This window comes from Carassius carassius, chromosome 32, assembly GCF_963082965.1.
Source record: "Carassius carassius chromosome 32, fCarCar2.1, whole genome shotgun sequence".
In the NCBI taxonomy this organism is placed as follows: domain Eukaryota; kingdom Metazoa; phylum Chordata; class Actinopteri; order Cypriniformes; family Cyprinidae; genus Carassius; species Carassius carassius.
The window spans coordinates 3,223,355-3,242,447 of record NC_081786.1 but is presented as its reverse complement, the minus strand read 5'-3'; the positions used below and the strand labels follow the sequence as shown (position 1 = coordinate 3,242,447).

General features: G+C 39.4%; 1 protein-coding gene across 7 annotated transcripts in view; it reads left to right on the top strand.

Annotated features, from left to right (window-relative positions):
• Positions 1-17,779, top strand: part of LOC132112413 (syntaxin-binding protein 5-like) — a 38,699-nt gene extending 20,920 nt beyond the window's left edge. Inside the window, exons 16-29 of one of the 7 annotated variants that reach the window (XM_059519875.1) lie at positions 858-1,045; positions 1,201-1,326; positions 2,483-2,634; positions 3,793-3,850; positions 4,642-4,700; positions 4,782-4,829; positions 5,740-5,784; positions 7,006-7,119; positions 7,904-8,143; positions 9,033-9,390; positions 9,465-9,630; positions 9,716-9,827; positions 11,001-11,221; positions 15,637-17,779. In XM_059519875.1, the coding sequence (XP_059375858.1) occupies positions 858-1,045; positions 1,201-1,326; positions 2,483-2,634; positions 3,793-3,850; positions 4,642-4,700; positions 4,782-4,829; positions 5,740-5,784; positions 7,006-7,119; positions 7,904-8,143; positions 9,033-9,390; positions 9,465-9,630; positions 9,716-9,827; positions 11,001-11,221; positions 15,637-15,678 (1,929 nt within the window). In that variant the 3' untranslated portion in view covers positions 15,679-17,779. Of the gene's footprint in view, positions 1-857; positions 1,046-1,200; positions 1,327-2,482; positions 2,635-3,792; positions 3,851-4,641; positions 4,830-5,737; positions 5,785-7,005; positions 7,120-7,901; positions 8,144-9,032; positions 9,391-9,464; positions 9,631-9,715; positions 9,828-11,000; positions 11,222-15,636 lie in introns of all 7 variants that reach the window. The other 6 variants (XM_059519874.1, XM_059519878.1, XM_059519877.1 and 3 more) reach the window with 6 other exon arrangements.
• Positions 17,780-19,093: the final 1,314 nt, after the last annotated feature.

Sequence of the window (19,093 nt, the reverse complement as noted above, 5' to 3'; positions counted from 1 at the left end):
CCAGTATATAACAGTGTTAGCATATTCAGTTCAATCTAATGTCCCTTCTGTATATTTTATTTTCCGCCTTTGTTTGTCCCTCTGTTTTTTTCTTCTTCTTAATTTTACACTTGTTAGGTGTCCTTCAATTGTTTCTGGGAGTTATGGAGATTTCTTTGTGTTTTTAGATTTTTGACTTTACATATGACTACAAATGACCTTGAATTTTTTTTTTTTTTTTTATAGAATTCAAATTAATAAAGAATATTATTTCAAGGTAATATATAAATTCCATTGTAGAGTCAACCTCTAAGATAATTTCAAAGCCTGTAATAATAAAAGAATGAATAATAAGATAGGGCTAATATATTTAAACGTCTTTCTCAGACAAGGACGAGGCGTTTTGATGCAAAAGAGGGGTTTATTTGGGCTGTTGTCGGCCACAATCAACACTGTACACCCCCTGACTTGAACCAGCAAGGCATTCTTTCGACCCCACTTCTGTCTCTCACACACAAAGGGGGCGGAGCCTCTTTTCACATTTAAATTGAACATCCAGTAACAGTTCGCAACACAAAAATGAATAAAGTGCAACGTTAACATTACCCAAATTGTTATCCCCAACACAACAACACTATTTATTATTTCTATCCATATAATTTCTCTCCATATCAATCATTTTAATACTTTTTTTAATGAGGACAGTCAGTTTTGTTGAAAATTCTAAAATATTAAATGATTTGCATAGATTGTGTTTATAGACAAAATAAAGAGAATGCGTGAAAGCAGAGTGCAATTGCTTTCATGTCAGCTGTCTATATAACCCTGAACATGCACATGGTTGTATAGATTTGATGAGAGTTGTCTTGTGTCTGCAGCTCCTGGAGGTGCGTATGCAGTGTGAGCTGAATGAAGTGGAGTCTCCCGAGTGCGGAGGCGAGCAGGCATCAGCTGTGTCCACCCCAGGAACCCAATCTAGCCCTCAGACCTCCCTGCCTCAGTCCCACCCCTCCACCAGCAGCAACAACTCGTCTGACGGCCTGCGAGATAACGTGCCCTGTCTCAAGTACAGTCTGTTTTCATCTATTTCAGACTTACTCATACCTAAGCTGCGTGTCAAAACAACTTCAGACTTTGGTCGCTTCACATGTTTGACCACTTGATTTGGTCTGTACTTATATTTGCATGTGGTTAATTGTGCCCTGTGTCTTACTTGGCCAGGGTCAGGAGTTCTCCTCTCAAACAGTCTGCGGGTTACCAGGTGGAGCTGCTCATTCAGCTGGTGTGGGTCAGCGGGGAGCCGCCACAACAGATCACCAGCCTGGCCGTCAACTCTGCATATAGCCTGTAAGTCCACAAACGACAACACTAGTCAAGTCAAGTCTGTGTCAGATTGTGTTAAAGCAGCTTCACGGTAAAAGGAAAATAGTGTGTCAGTGCAAAAGGACAATAGTAAACACTCAATGTTCAGTTAAAGGCAGTTCATCATTAAATTCAGTGATGTCGTTGACCAGCTCAGTTCAGTCAAATAGTATCTGTGCATCAAGTCGACGATATCGCTGTAAATGAACTGTCCCAAGCTAAGCAAGCCAGAGGCGACAGCAGCAAGGAACCAAAACTCCATCGGTGACAAAATGGAGAAAAATCCTTGAGAGAAACCAGGCTCAATCGGGGGTCAGTGCTCAGCATGGATCAATCATCCATGCTGCAGCAAAGTCAGATTGTGCAGAGGACTCATCTGGTTCCCGTGTTCTAGGAGACAAGGTCTTCATTGGGGATCTGTCTCTGGGGCTCATCTAGTTGTTGAAGTTCAAGTAGCTCATTTACCGCACATATGATGAGTTTACTGAGCATTTAAAAACACTTCCTTTCCACAAAAGCTGTTCGGTATCTTTCAGACAAGTTTTATGTGTCATGATCCATCATATTAAAGCTTAGCAGCCATGCTTGAATAATTGTTCTTTATTACAATACTTAAGAATTTTGAACTAGGTTTCAGGATGGAGATTTCAGTTTAACATCTGGTGTGTTCTGGAACCTTGAGTAGAAATTGTGATTTAAATTAATGCAAACTGTTAATAGCAGTAATAGCAATAAATAGCAGTTTACTTTTATGTATAGATCTTTAAGTGCATTTTTTTTGACACTATACCCATACTTTAAATTCTTAAGTAAATCACAGCTTGCAGAAATATTAAACCGCAAAAGGTGTTTTCAGCATTGATAACAATAATAATAACAATCAGCATATTGGAATGATTACTGAAGTATGATGTGACAGTGAAGACGGGAGTAATGATGCTGAAAATTCAGCTTTGCATCACAGGAATGAATTACACATCAAAATAATATTACAATAAAATACAGTTATTTTAAATTCTAATAATGTGTCTTAATATTATTGTTTTTTCTGTATTTCTGATCAAATTAAAGCAGCATTGGTGCAAATCTTAATCATTCCTTACTTTTGACCGGTAGTATGAATCTGTTGTGTGTTTTACAGAGTTGCTTTTGGCAATGGTAATGGACTTGCCGTGATTGATTACCTTCAGAAAACACTGCTTCTGAACATGAGCATAGCTGAGCTGTATGGATCAACAGATCCTCACCACAGACAACCGCGCTCGCCCCGCAAAACCAGACAGCCCTCGGCAGGTGAACAGACATCTAAGAGAAAGCTTCTTCCATAACCTCTGCATGTTGTCAGTCTGAGTTTGTGTCTGATAATGTGAAGCACATGCTCATCTTGAGCAGTGTCAGTCTCTGGACCGTGATGCTCCTGCATCATTCAAACTGCAGGTGGTCGTCTCTGGCCGAGGAACCATCTGCACCAATCTTAGAAAATCATCCGATCCATATGCTCAGTAAAGGGCACCGGTGTTTGTTCTTTTCTGTCCCGTCTTTGCTTGTTCTTTTTGTTGTTCACTCATCTGAGTTTCAGTCTTTGAAATACACAGATGCCAACAGACTGAATTTAAGGCCATGTGACATTTCACATTATTGTTAGCGATGCACTGCTGCAAAAAATCTGACTAATTTACCAGTTTGTGTGACCAAACAGCAATTTTAAGAGCAATTTATTCATTATTTAATAGCAATCAATCACTTATTACTCATTTTTGGGTATAAATAAAATAATTGCGACAATTTGTATCTCACAATTGACTTTTTTACTCTGGATTGGAGGATATATCTTGTAATTCTGAGGAACTCAGAATGAACTTTTTATTTTTTTAATCATCTGGCAGAAACAAGCTTCCAGTTCTGTTGGATAGCATAATAATAAAAAAATACTACAGTACAGTTTTTATTTGAATTTTAATGTGCAGTATTCATTGTCTTGTGCATTATTGTGCATTTATTGTCAATTTTGTATATTATTATTTATAGACTTCAGTCGTTTATTAAAAGCAGAACAAATGTCGGAACTGTCCTGAATTCAGTCTCTGGACTGTGTCGGTTCAAAGGCCTTCGAGCTGTTCATTTGATTTTGTGTCATTGTTTTGTCTCACCCTTTCAATATTCGTATTTCTCTGTGGTTTCGTAAAGACACTCTGCATAAGAAGTCTTGCATGTCCGGCCTCTCTAACTTTTATTCTGAGTCTGTGAAAAAGCTTCGTTCGTCTTACCTCAGTAAGTCACATGGCACTCATCAAAGGTCTTGTCCTTCTCTTTATATCTGCCTGCATTCTTCTTTTTCTCTTTGCTTAACACTATAGTCTATTTTTGTGCTGATTTATTATTTAAGTGTTGCATGATGTTCATTGCGTGAAGTCAGCCAGGCTGTTTGGTTAGACTTGTTTGTTTCAACAGGTCTTTGTGATGGTAATGATGCATCAGCCGCACCAGAGGAGAAATGCAAATCACCAACTTCAGGTAAAGATTCCCCTTTCTTCTTTCTTTTTTCATTCTCCGTCAAATTTACTGGTAGAACAAAATGTATTGAGAGCATTGACTGATGGTAGTTTATGATGAGTTGATTGACAGACTCTTAAAGGAACAATTCACCCAAACGTGAAGCTTCTGTCATAACTTACTCTCTCTTTTATTGTTCTAAACATGTATTTAAAGAGGCAGAACATAAATCCTTTGTTTTTCATAAATCACCACCCACTTTCATCTTACACTGCTGAGCTACAAAAATGTGAAGTTTAGTAATATGCATCTGTATTTTAAGTATTCTAGCTGCTTCTATTTAACAAAAGAGAATAAAACAAGATTGATATATCATGAGGTTGAGTTCATGACGACAGCATGTTCGTTTTGTGTTGACTGTGCCTTTTAAGGTGCAAAGTGTAATTTCTGCAGCACCAAACTGAACTAAAGGACAAACTGGTAGTCCTGCCAAACCCATGCAATTCCATTGGTCATGCAGAAATTGCACACTGCAACTTATAGACAGACATATTGACAAATGCTGCAATGCCAGAGCATTGGACGTGAAGCTCTATTATAGTTAAAAATTCTTTAGCACAGCTAAAAAAAATAAAAAAAATTCTGCAAGCATCGTCAGAATCCCAATCAGGTGGGCTGACTAAGTGCATTTCATTTACAAGGAATTTGACTTTGATATACACGTACAGTGGTTGCCAAAAGTTACGTACAGTAAGACCCCATCGGCTGTTTCACATTATTATGTATACTGTACTGTGTTGTTGCTATAGGCTCCGGTTCACCGTGCAATTCTGATGAAGACAGCAAACAAAGGTTCATTGACAGGGGTACGATACATTATAAACAGCTTTTTTGTCTTAGGAAATCTTTTATTTTCTTTGATTGGTTCTATTCACTACATTTTCCAGTGAAGTCCAAAAGCAAGCGGATATCCAAGACTGTTGCCAATGACTTTGGTACTGTATAAAGTTCATATTACAGCAGTCTGGGTCTCTCAGTTTCTGTGCTAAATGGGCTCCTGTGCACTAACCAATTTAACTAACCAAACAAATTAACATGGGTTTGCCTAAGTGCGTAGGTGAGCTGAACTTTAGCTTGGTGGTTAGGTGTGCCAGCAAATGTTGGAGCAGTGAGATCTTATTTGAGAGCAGTTTTTACCACTTTCAAAGTTTTCAACAGTAGTTGTGAATGATTCAGTGCAAGTGCATGTTAATCTAAAGTAAAAGTTTTTGTCATCTTTTTTTTCACAAAATGGTTTGTAAATACTGCACTGAAATTTTAGATTAAAACTGTATTATTCTCATCATTTTAGAAATTGTCTCTTCAAGGAGTGCTTTTTTCTAACCTTCTTTAACATTGCAGGCTTTTACTCTGCCCTGGTGCGTTTCAAGGGTAAAAATACACAGGATGATGAAAATGATATCAGACATTTAACATATTTCTGATTTTGACCAGATCATGTTTTCACACTGATCTCTACTGAACATCTGAAATCATAGACAGACGTCACACACAATGACAGACATCTTAGAGAGAAATGAGGCTCCTGGTGTTCTGACTCTTGATTGGTTCTGCTTTCATTGCCACTAATCACTCATTTTTCCGGGCACGATAGAGTTGATTCTGATTGTAACATACTAGATGAACGAACCTCTCATTTTAAAGCTGCTGATGGGCTCATGGCTGCTCTTTGGCTTCATTCTACATCATGATCCTCCAGCTGATAAATTTAGTCTCAACCTACTTATTTCTCTCTTAAACCGATTGATTAATACTTACCAAAATTCTTATTTAACTTTAGTAAGCATTATTTCCCAGATGAATGATTTTGATTATATGTTCAGAACAATGTTTTCTTTTTTCCAGCTAAGATATCCCGGAAAATTAACATGATTGCTGATCAGAAAGATGGTAAGAGTTTGTTCTCTCCCTTTAGTTTCTAGGAGTAGCTGTGCATCTTTTGCAGGGGATTAAATTCTTCCATGCTGCTGATGTAAACGAAGCACTACTTTACCTATATTATCAGCATAAAGTTCTTGTCCAGTTTGCAGCTTATTCTAGCCTAGAACTGCTCAATGAAACTGTACAGGTCTTAAAAAACAACTAGTCATTGTTCCCGTTTTATGTAGAGTTTGAATAAATCTGATATAGTAGACACTATAACAATAAATACTTTTTTTTTTGCATGCAACAAATTAGGGGATGTGCGATATACCGGTGGACGTTATTAACCAGTAGAAATTTGTCAGCTGAGAGATTTTGGACTATCGTCTCTATCGTGGTTACACGCTCACATGACTGTGCTATTTGGTCATAGAAACGTATCTCTTACACGCATTTTAAGCATTGCACTTTATAAATAAGTGAATTTAAGCCATTAATACATAATCAGCAGTGAAAGAGAACTCATTTTGCTATATGTATCCGCTGTCTGAGAGACTTTCTGAGCACTGTCGGAGAGGGAGTATTGAACTTCGTTATTTTTGCCACTTTATAGGGCTTGAATGGTTAAATATACCCTTGTAAGTGTCAAAATGGCTATCTTTGCAAACATCCTGTCAAACACAGTTATTTAGGTCTAAAGTGAAAGCAGACAGCGGAGAGAGAAACAATATATTGGATCCAGGCAGTTCTTAAAGTGACAGCGGTCTAATATTGCTGCTGTCTGTCGTTCATGATAATCAAACAATAAAAGAGAGAAAAGCTCTAACTGTTCTGGACTTAATTAATTTTGTAACTTAAAAAAAAAATGTATTTAATTGACACAAGAATATGCAGTGTTTTTATGCATTTGATTAGCTTAAACAAAATAGCATTTCTTATATATGTTCTTTATTTTTTTATTATTTTTTTGTCAAGAATTAAGACGTATCTTTGGTATCATAAATGTTGTTATCATGAAGACCTTATTTAAAGCAAAAAAAAAAAAAAAAAGATATATATTATTACCATGAAATAAAATTACTTATATTGTGCTGTAAGATTTTAGTCATTTCGCCCACCCCTACAACAAATATAATATAGGTCTATGTAGAAAATAAACTGACATGCATGATTGGAAAAGTGTACAATTGTTTTTAGGTGCAATATGTATTATCTAGCTCGTTATAATGTGCACTGTTCTGCGTATAGAAAGGAGGTTACGGCGTCACTGCTCTCTCCCTGGTAAGAAACAACAGAGTTCAGTGAAGGAAATGAAGAAGAAACGCTCAGTTTCTTTCCATGAGACCTCATTCTGTGACCCCAGTGAGTTGGTCCTATTTTAGGCTGACCTGACCTGGCCTGGCCTGGTTCATACTAACTCTTACTGGAGCCTGTCGTGTGGGGTTTGCCCCGTTGTCTTGGTGCCGTCCAATTTTGGTTTTGGTGAAACTGAAAAATTCCCTCACCTTTTTTTTTTTTTTTTCTCAGTGTCTGATTTTAAACTGATTAAAGTTTAATACTATTAGTGGAATACAGAAACATTACAAAAAATATATAATAATAATTCATGATATATATATAATTTTTTTTTTTTTTTTTTTTTTTTAAGTTTACTAACAAATTTCAGACATTATTTAGGTAAATATCAAACAAAAAGCTTAGGACATATTTTACCCCAAAATATTATAAGGTTTTATGATTTAGAAGTTTTGGCGAGACTCATCTTTGCATTGCTTTTAGAAAGTGTAATTTACACTAAAATTATAGGCTTGCCAGAAAGATATCTGAATGCATCTGTGTTTCTTGAGAGTGAAATTAAAACAGCATTACATTGTTCTGTAATTGGTGATTGCCAGTTTTGTTCATACTGATTGGAATTGTTCTTGTGATTTCATGGCAGTGTGTGCGGTTCCTGTATGTAAAGTTTAAATTAACACTACATATTTACTAAGAATGTATCATCATTATATTAACTGCTTAATGGTTTGACTGCTTTGTCCTTAGATTTCAGGTGTCCTGAGGTGGTTCAGACTTGATTTAAAAAAAGTCATGCTAATTGTCCTCTTATTATTGTCTTTTTGTCCCTGATGGTTCACCGTGTCCTCAGACGCCAGGGACAACTCATTCAGCCGCTCACGCAGCTCCAGTGTGACCAGCATTGACAGAGAGTCACGTGAGGTCATTTCTTCCTTCTACTTTTGTGACTCTCTGTCCAAGAAGAGCGAGACTGTGGCAGTGCCCAGCCTGTGGATTGGTACCTCATTGGGCAGCATGCTGGCCATCGCCCTCACTGTGCCCTCCACACCAGAGCAGAGGATGCAACAGCCTGTGGGCGTCGCTTTCTGTGGTAATATGTTCTTATTTTTAGCTATCTTTCCATCCACCTATTTTAACACAAACTTTGGGATACTGCATAGAAACACCAGTGATTAGATAACTAGAAAAAAGTGACATTTTTATTGTCAATATGTACCGATGTATGAAACACATCTCCCACAGAAGTCACTTTTCAAACCGAACTCGCTAAGTCAAAATTGCAAATTGAATGTGAGCAAAATCTGTGTGAAGAACTTTAAGTTCAATCGCAATCCTGCCGAAATTAATCATTTTCCCAGGAACTGACGATTTTGATCTCTTGAACACATGGGAAGGAAAAGGTTTCATGCAGTATTACAATTTTTGCACAAGTTACATTTGCAGCTTTGTATTAAATTTGTAACTTTGGATGGAAACAGCGGCTGATGGAAAAAGGCACACCTATTGGTTTCACACCTGCATACATCCAGTATATTCAAGTAAAGCAATATATACTATATAGCAAATCTTGTAAAATACAACTATCAGCCAGCTCTTTAAATAAAGTTGCATATATAAGTATATACAGCTTTATTTGCATATAATGTATACAGTACACGCAGTATACTATACAGTATATAGCAAATCTCGGCTTGTTTATTTTGTCACAGAGCGTAACTATATTATTGCCTAGTTGGATATATAAGTATGTCCTACTTTATCCGCATAAAGTTAACTTATATGTCAAGTTTTAATTGCTTGTATCTTTGCAGAATGTAACTATATTGTCACTCAGATCGGATAAATGCAACTATAAGGCATGAAGATGTTAAGATACTATAAACATTAACATCACATCTGTCTGTAAAGCTTCCTTGAAACAATATTTATTTTGAAAAGCACTATACTAATACATTTATCTTGACTTCTTGTCATCACAGGTCCAGTCGTGCGCTTGAAGGGAGGTATTTTGCGCATGGCCCAGCTGGACTTCAGCGGGACCCTTCTGCCCCATGTTTACGAGTCCTGGTATGAGCCCAACGCCCCTGAGGAGGAGAGAGAACGGCCACAGAGACGCCGGCCCACCTCGCCTCCTTCTTCTCAGGAGAACCCGGACTGTCAGTACGCTGTGGTCTGCTCAGAGAAACAGGCTAAGGTGGTGGCAATGCCCTCCCAAAACTGTGTCTATGAACACAACATCACAGAGACCTCCTTCGTACTGAGAGCAGATGTGGTGACGATGACCGCAGGGGTCGGCATCGCCTGCTTCTGTGCCAATGGCCATATCATGACCCTCAGGTAACATGATTAACCTGATATTAAAAGCCATTGAATATTTTTTATTTTTACTCATAAATGGTCTGTTTTTTTAGTTTGCCCAGCCTGCGGCCACTGCTAGATGTGAACTACCTTCCCCTGACAGACATGAGGATAGCTAGAACCTTCTGTTTCTCAAACCAAGGCCAAGCCCTGTACCTCACATCGCCCACTGAGATCCAAAGAATCACCTATATCCAGGAAACCTGTGATAACCTGCAGGTCAGACTGTGCACATCATGTCTTATCATACCTGTAAACCTTTTGGCAAAATTAGCCATTTATTTCGAGGTGCTCATTTTTGCAGGAGATGCTTGGAGAGCTGTTTACTCCAGTGGAGACACCAGAGGCTCCAAACCGAGGCTTCTTCAAGGGTTTATTTGGAGGCGGGGCTCAGTCCTTAGACAGAGAGGATCTGTGTAAGCAGTGATCTGACACTCAAACATAAAAATCTGTTTTTTCTTAACCGTTTTTAATTGAAGCGATCTAAAATTCTGTCTGGTTGTTTATCTTTTTTTTTTTTTTTGTATGATATCTATAATGTTTTTAATCAATTAAACTTTTTAAATGTTTCCTATCAAAACATTTTTATGTACAGTACACTTAAAAAGCGGAAAGAACCATTAAATCATCTAAAGAACCTTTTTTCCAAAATATAAGGTGGAATGGAAAGGTTCCTAAAGAACCTTTAACTTTTGCCAGAAAGAAATAAAGAACCTTTATTTCTTATTTATTTATTATACCGTATTTTACGGACTATAAGTCGCACTTTTTTTCATAGTTTGGCTGGTCCTGCGACTTATAGTCAGGTGCGACTTATTTATCAAAATTAATTTGACATGAACCGAGAGAAATGAACCAATAGAAAACATTACCGTCTACAGCCGCGAGAGGGCTGTAGACGGTAATGTTTTCTCTTGGTTCTTGGTTGTAAATAAATGCGACTTATAGTCCAGTGCGACTTATATATGTTTTTTTTTCCTCATCATGACGTATTTTTGGACTGATGCGACTTATACTCAGGTGCGACTTATAGTCTGAAAAATACGGTAAGTATGGCAAAGAGAAAAACAATATAATGAATATCACAAAGACACGTAATTAAAAATGGGTCATATATAGATCAAATATAGATCTTTTGTGAAATCTCTAATTTTACATTAAGGAAATAAAACCTATTTTTCAGGATTTAATTTTTTAGGAAGATTTTATTTTTATTATTTTGCGAAAATTAGCCAGATTTCACTCCAAATTCTCATTAATGTTAATTGAGACTTTTTTTCTCATGTAATTTGCATAAATTAATATCTGCTTTCAGCGCTGTTACTTAAAAACAACAAATAGTTTTGGCCAATACAGGTATGGTAATGAATGCACCATATAGACTACTTCCTCATCAAGTGAAAACAGCCAGGCAAAATATGAGATGAACACACTTACATTAGTACTTATCACAGATAAAAATTAGACAAGCTTTCAATTTCTGCTATGACTCTACAAGGGATGATACTAAGTTTCTCTATTAAGTGTACTTTCTTGAAAAACGTATGCTGGCACTGAATCATATCCCTCTTGTTTGTTCTCGCCTGCAGTCGGAGAGGTGTCTGCTGGTAAAGCTTCACGCAGCCTGGCGCAGCACATCCCAGGTCCAGGTGGTATGGAGGGCATGAAGGGGGCCGCGTCCGGTGTGGTGGGAGAGTTGGCACGCGCGAGGATAGCTTTGGACGAGAGAGGACAGAAACTAGGCGAGCTGGAGGAGAGGACAGCAGGCATGATGGCCAGCGCTGACTCCTTCTCTAAACACGCGCATGATGTGAGACAATCTCTTGCTATTCATCACAACTACTGCTTTTTAAAGTGATACAGAGTCTGCGTTTCAAAACCTAGTGAGCACATCTCAGTCTCTCCAGAATTGTGCAATCACAAAAATAATTCAAGCATTCACTGCAAACAGTCACCGGCAGGCCAAGCGGACTACAGCCCGGGTGGTTGTGGAGGCAAAAACTCGGGCCTGGGAGGAGTTCGGTGAGGCCATGGAGAAGGACTATCGGTCAGCCTCGAAGAGATTCTGGCAAACCGTCCGGCGCCTCAGGAGAGGGAAGCATTGCCCTACCAACGCTGTTTACAGTAGAGGTGGGGAGCTGTTGACCTCAACTGGGGATGTCGTTGGACGGTGGAAGGAATACTTCGAGGATCTCCTCAATCCCGCTGTCACGTCTTCCATTGAGGAAGCAGAGGCTGAGGGCTCAGATGTGGACTCATCCATCACCCAAGCTGAAGTCACCGAGGTAGTCAAGAAACTCCTCGGTGGCAAGGCACCGGGGGTGGATGAGATCCGCCCTGAGTACCTCAAGTCTCTGGATGTTGTGGGGCTGTCTTGGCTGACACGCCTCTGCAGCATCGCGTGGCAGTCGGGGACGGTGCCTCTGGGATGGCAGACCGGGGTGGTGGTCCCTCTTCTTAAGAAAGGGGACCGGAGGGTGTGTTCCAACTACAGGGGGATCACACTTCTCAGCCTCCCTGGGAAAGTCTATGCCAGGGTACTGGAGAGGAGAATCCGGCCGATAGTAGAACCTCGGATTCAGGAGGAACAGTGTGGTTTTCGTCCAGGCCGTGGAACACTGGACCAGCTCTATACCCTCTACAGGGTGCTGGAGGGTTCATGGGAGTTTGCCCAACCAGTCCACATGTGCTTTGTGGATTTGGAGAAGGCATTCGACTGTGTCCCTCGCGGCGGCCTGTGGAGGGTGCTCCGGGAGTATGGGGTCCGGGGCCCTTTGCTAAGGGCTATCCGGTCCCTGTACGACCGGAGCAGGAGCTTGGTTCGTATTGCCAGCAGTAAGTCAGACTTGTTCCCGGTGCGTGTTGGACTCCGGCAGGGCTGCCCTTTGTCGCCGGTTCTGTTCATGATTTTTATGGACAGAATTTCTAGGCGCAGCCAGGGGCCAGAGGGGGTCAGGTTTGGTGACAACACGATTTCATCTCTGCTCTTTGCGGATGATGTTGTCGTGTTGGCCTCATCAAGCCAGGACCTTCAGCATGCACTGGGACGGTTTGCAGCCGAGTGTGAAGCGGCTGGGATGAGAATCAGCACCTCCAAATCCGAGGCCATGGTCCTCAGTCGGAAAAGGGTGGCTTGCCCACTTCAGGTTGGTGGAGAGTTCCTGCCTCAAGTGGAGGAGTTTAAGTATCTTGGTGTCTTGTTCACGAGTGAGGGACTGCAAACAGTGACTTTATTTACAGAGTATTTTTTGTCATTTTCCGGTTCAAATATCAACATTCTTAAAAATATATTTATTTGCGATGCATAATGACTGAAGACATTGGGTCTTGTTTTCTGATAGTTTCTTAAGTAAACATATATTGATTTAAGAATGTTTAGATATTTGTACTGGAAAACAAGACCAAACACTCAGTCAGAAAATAACTTTCACATTGTTCATTCATTCACTACCTACAGACTTTTCAACCTATTCGCTTCCGAAAGGCATAAGAGACACGGCTGCATAAACGATTCACTGCCTCGTTTATATTTATAAGTTTGTGGGATGAAATTAAAGTTTCTAGAGGTTAATGATGTTATTAAACTACTATAAAAAATACTAAATATAATGTATATTGTGGCAAATATTTGCTAATCCTCATAAAGGTTCATATCACCAGTAGATAAGATTTTTACTTTTTTAATTTTACTGGGTATGCACTTTTAAAATATTTTGAGTGAATACAATCACTCATAATCTGTTATATGTTAAAAAAAGTTAAAACAATAGACATACAGTATATATTGTTAAATTGTTAAAACATCAAGTAATGTATAACATTTAAAATATATATAATCTTTCACTGATTACACACTGATTCAGTGAGAGTGTGCATTATTTACAGATTTTCAGAAGAGTCCTCTTTTGAGAAACTGTAATTTTCATTGGTATTGATGTCCAGAAATGCTGTCTAGGTAGGCAGCTCTCAATGTTTTGAGATTTAGCCGTAATTTTTGACAAACAATTAAGGTGACACCACACATGGCAGCCATGGTGCTTTGCTCTCCAGTTGTTTTAGTGTTTTTGTTAGTTTTTCCTGTTTTTTGTTTTTCAAACATGATCAGTTTCACCAGGGATGTACTGCTGAACATTCTGCAGAACAAACCACAGTCTCCTACCGGTTTTCGATTATTCAGATGTTTTGCTGAATGTTGTTGTTGTCGGAGCAGCGCGCTGATCAGATGCTTCTGGACGTGCAGACGGGGGAAGCGAGCCGGAGCCACGCTTGTGTAGCTCAGAAAGCGTGGATTTTGAATGCCGATGCCTAGCATCCATTTGGAAAATCTCTGCTCTCTACCCAACAATACAGACAGACTACTTCTGCTGTCCCGGACAAATAAGGATTTCTCACAATCTGCTGCTCTGTTTCACGGAAACCTGGCTGAATGACACCATACCGGACAGCGAGCTACATCTGCCGTGCTTTCAGCTTTTCATAGTGGAAAGAATCAACGGGGAAATCGTGCAGTGGTGGGACATGCTTTTACATCAGTGATAGGTGGTGTACAGATGTAACTGTGTTAAAGAAGATGTGCTGTCCTGATCTAGAAGTGCTCTTCATTAACTTTAAATCTTGTTTCACTCGTGAGTGTGTACATTCCTCCGCAGGCGCATGTGAGCCTGGCTTTGCAAAAACTCACTGATCAGATCACAAAGACAGAGCCAGAAACACACTGAATAAGGAGGTTAGAGTGGCTATGCTAAAAAGTTGAAAGATCAGTTCACTTCTAATGACTCCACTTCAGTGTGGGAAGGTCTGAAAGCCATCACAAACTACAAGACAACATCCCCCAGTACTGAGGCGAATCAACAACTTGATGAAGACCTGAATGAGTTTATTGTAGATTAGAAAACCCCCACACCCGTTCTTACTATCTCTCTACACTACTGTTAGCAGGTCCATGGATGATGCAGTCAACATGGGACTGCACTTCATCCTGCAACATCTGGACAAAACAGGGACTTATGTGAGGATCCTGTTTGTTGACTTTAGTTCGGCTTTCAACACCATCATCCCAACAGCCCTCTAGAACAAACTGACCCAGCTCTCTGTTCCTAGCTCTATCTGTCAGTGGATCACCAGCTTTATGACAGATAGGCAAATCTAGATGTTGAGGCTTAGTGGTTAGAGAGTTTGACTCCTAACCCTAAGGTTGTGAGTTCGAGTCTTGGGCCGTGACCATGACTGAGGTGCCCTTGAGCAAAGCACCGAACTCCCAAATGCTCCCCAGGCGCCGCAGCATAAATGGCTTCCCACTGCTCCGGGTGTGTGTTCACGGTGTATGTGTGTTCACTGCTGTGTGTGTGCACTTTGGATGGGTTAAATGCAGAGCACGAATTCTGAGTATGGGTCACCAAACTTGGCTGTATGTCACGTCACTTTCACTTTCAAACAACCGCTCCACCAACACTGGTGCCCCTCAGGGATGTGTTATCTCCCCACTGCTCTTCTCGCTGTACACCAGCGACTGCACCTCTAAAGACCCCTCTGTCAAGCTCCTGAAGTTCGCAGACGACACTACAGTCATCGGCCTCATTCAAGACGGTGACGAGTCTGCTTACAGACAAGAGGTTGAGCAGCTGGCTGTCTGGTGCAGTCTTAACAACCTGGAGCTGGACACACTCAAAACAGTGGAGATGATTGTGGACTTCAGGAGAATGGCTCAGAAAATCACTGTGGATCCCTCACATCCAAGTTATCCCCTTTTTGATCTTTTGCCATCTGGGCGGCCCTTCAGAGCCGCAAACACCAAGACAGCCAGTCAAAAGAACAGTTTCCTCCCCCAGGCAATCTACCTCATGAACAGTTAAATGTTCCCCAGATTATGCAATAAAAATGTGCAATAACCTAATATTTATTTGTTACCACCTCCATCCTAGTACATCCCTGCTTCTCATTCTATTTTTTTCCATTCTATCATCTAGAGCACAACTGTACATACAATTTATTTATTTTTCAATTCATTTTTCAACATTTGTCTATTTATGTTTACATGTGTATTTCTTTTATTCTCATCTTATTTTTTTATTGTCTTTGTGTTGTTGTTGTCTCTGTGTACTGGAAGCTTATGTCACTAAAACAAATTCCTTGTATGCGCAAGCTCTTTCTGAGTCTGATTCTGAATGATATTTGTGTTGGCTAATTTGTTTGATAATGGGTAAACCATCTGCCTTTCTCCACCAGATGATGCTGAAATACAAGGACAAGAAATGGTACCAGCTCTGAAGTCCCTGCAGGGAGTCAGCGCACCTTCCTATAAAGACATCCCTCCTCCGTTTCTTCCTTCTCTTCCTGTATCTTTCTCTCTCTGTGATGTCCAGAGACTGCCACTAGCATTCAGCACAACGTCACGCAGCATTACCTCGAACTGAGGAGCTGCGGAAAGACAGAGGAGACAGGAGGGGAAGGAACGGGACAGGCGAAACGCATCAGGACGGGATTTCCTTTACTTCTCGGTGGCAGTTGAGCTTCCTCTTCTGAAAACAAAGCCGTGGATCTTGTCTTGGGAGAGGAGGCTCTTCACCAGAGCTGCCCTGTCTTATACCTTCATCCGCCACGCTGTCATTTGCACTGCCATTCTGTCTGCAAAGAAACTCAAAAAAGGACCTTAAGGGAAATGAAAGATTTAAGATGAATGAAATGGGTCAGAGGGACATAGAGCTGACAAAAGAAAGTCTAACGTCTGCAGCATTGCCATGCTTAATGCTTCTGATAATCTGTCACTAGAGCAAGAATAGGTTGCATGTCTAGTGATTTAATTTAGGAAATTAGTGCTTTTTCTTGTTTTTGTAATTGAGATGAATCTCAGCTAGCTAATATTTCACCTCAAAAGCAATATTTTGCATAAAGAAAACCTTTTTTTAGGAGGCAGGCGTGTTCTTTAAGCAAAATATTACATAAATTAGATTTTAGGTTGAAGCATAAGTAGATTCACCCGGTAATCATGTTAGCTGTGGAAAAGGCCGGATTGTCTTACATAAAGTGTGATGAAGTACCATTTAATTTCACCTCTAAAGGGCTGGAAGTTGCTGTATTTACCACATATCATGTGATTAATTTGCTATATGAAATTGCAGACGGGCCTGGGCAGTGAAGCTGATCTGATCATGCATCATTTTGTTGTCTTTTCGTCTAAAGGACGTATTGGTTTATGCTGATCAGGTCTCAAAAGAGCTTTTAGGGAAGAGATCTGACTTTGATGTACTCCATACGCTGTGTTGACACTGGAGAAAGATGTTCATTTTGAATATACATATATAAAGATCTAATTAGCGTGACTGTCTAAAAACGTGTCTGGCTCATATTCCACACCAACATCAAAAGAAAAAAATAATATTTAGCATGAAGAAAAGTTTTTGTAAGATCATTCATTTTCGCATTGTGCTTAGAAAAAAACACTGTAATACAATTTAAATGTTTTATTTAGTTGCATAAATTAAAGACAGTTCAAATACCACTATGATATATATATATATATTTGTTAATTAAAATGTTTTTTTAATCATTTTGGTACATTTATTTGTTTTGTTTCATTACAGAATAAAAATATGCCCAATTAGTCACAGTGCAAAAAAATGGTTTAATTGTCTAAAAACTGTTATTTCTAAGTTTTTCTAACTTTTTTGGGGGCGAAATATGATCCAGACGTGCTTTTAAAAGGTTTCAACTGCTGAATATTTGCTGGTTATGTACAAACAGAGATCTGGAGCACGTAAATTATTTTTGATCAACGGGAGCAGGATATTTTTATCATGAGGGAGTGCAAGTGAGAGTTGGGAAGTGTTAGGCATGATCTTGATTATGTGCCTTGAGATGAATGACATGTCAGAAACCCATCCGTTCTCCGGACACAAGAGACACCTTTGAAATGTGCAAAGAGAACTGATTCTTTATATGCAAAACATCTTCCTCCTTATTTCCCATGATGCAACTTCTCCTGGACGAGGAAATCTCGAGGCTAATGCGAGACTCAGTACAGTACCTGGTGACTTCCTCCTCTGAAGTACGTAAGGAATGGATTTATCTGTGTATTTTCTTAGAAGACTTTTTGGATGGACTAATGCATGAGTTTGTCATCCTCACAGAGAGCTGAATATATCTATCTCTGTGTTTGTTGCTGAAGTGGAGCCGACCACTAAATGTTCAGTGCAACTCTATGCTCTCGGTCAGCAGCCCTCGGATGGGCGTTACCTTCTGCCTTTGCTTTGTGACCCATGAATATATCCTAACCTCGTGTGCGTATACTAAGTTCGTGAACATACATGTACGCAAGAATATGTGTATGCTCACGTTTATATAAACTAAAGATACAATATATTTGAAAGCATATGTTGGGATGTTTTCTTTAAGTGTGTTTTCTTATTTATGAGGTGCAAGGAATTGCTGCTATCTGTGTTTCAGATTACGAGCATCTGTCAAATATGTTGACGCTTGACGTGTGTGTATATATATATATATATATATATATATATATACAGTGTGTGTATATATATATATATATATATATATATATATATATATATATATATATATATAATTGATTTTAAATTTACAAATGAATGTGAAAGGGTGCATTTTGAGATGAACTTGTGTATATATTCTCGCTTAATCAAATATGAAATCTTTTCTGGTCAGCCATCTGCTTGGTCGTCTGTGGAAGAGGAAAAGATGAGCTGAAGAGTCTCTGAAATCACTGGCCATCTCTGTACTGTTCGTTCTCTGATTTCTCTTACAACAAAAAGCAGCATGATGTTATCTACATCTACATTATATTTTGGTTCTTTCTCTTTAGTCCTGCTAGTGAGATGTTTGTAAAGGAACGAATCAAAAGTAGCCTATTTACTCTCTATTGATTATAATGAAAGCGTGATTTTTTTTCTCTGATAGTATACACACATCATTGTTATTTGCGTTTCCCTGAACATCATTGCTGTACTCCAGGAAAAAAAATACTCTCCTGAAAACGGTCAGTTTCGGGGAAGATTCTCCGTGGGTTGCAGGTTTTCTCATCGCAGTCGACTTATTGTACAGTTTTATTATTCAGACTTTCACATGAATGTTTGTCTTAATCTGCTGCCACCCAACAGTTTAGGAAACATGTTTATAAGGCATAAATAAATGTAAGAGAAAGATGTCTTTACAGCCGTTTTGATTCCACACCTCATTTTGCATACTTTGGCCACTAGATGTCAGTTTTACAACTTGAACTATCAATTCCGAAGAAATAAATAATAATTTGTAACATGGGCGAGGCTAGCCCCTTTTTAGGGGTGCTGAAGCACCCCTAAAAAGGAGCTCAGCACCCCTAAAACTTGGAGTGAGAAATGTTGTTATAATAAAAGTTTTGTTCGTCTTTTACACGGTCAAATAATGTCCAAAACATACTCCGTAGTTTGTGGGTGTTAATGAGGAAAATGAAAACATCCCCGCATAGCAAATGGTGTCATCCTCTTCTCTTCTTCTACTTCTCCTCTGTACCTGCACCGCTCAGCACGACCGTCATCCAGCGCGAAACACACACAGAGTGAGAACCCGTGATGTAGTGTTGTGATCGGTTGTGATGCAACTAAGTTCCGAAACCATATCGGTGAATACTGGAGTCAGTATCCTGAATCACCATGGTGGTTCTATACATCTATAA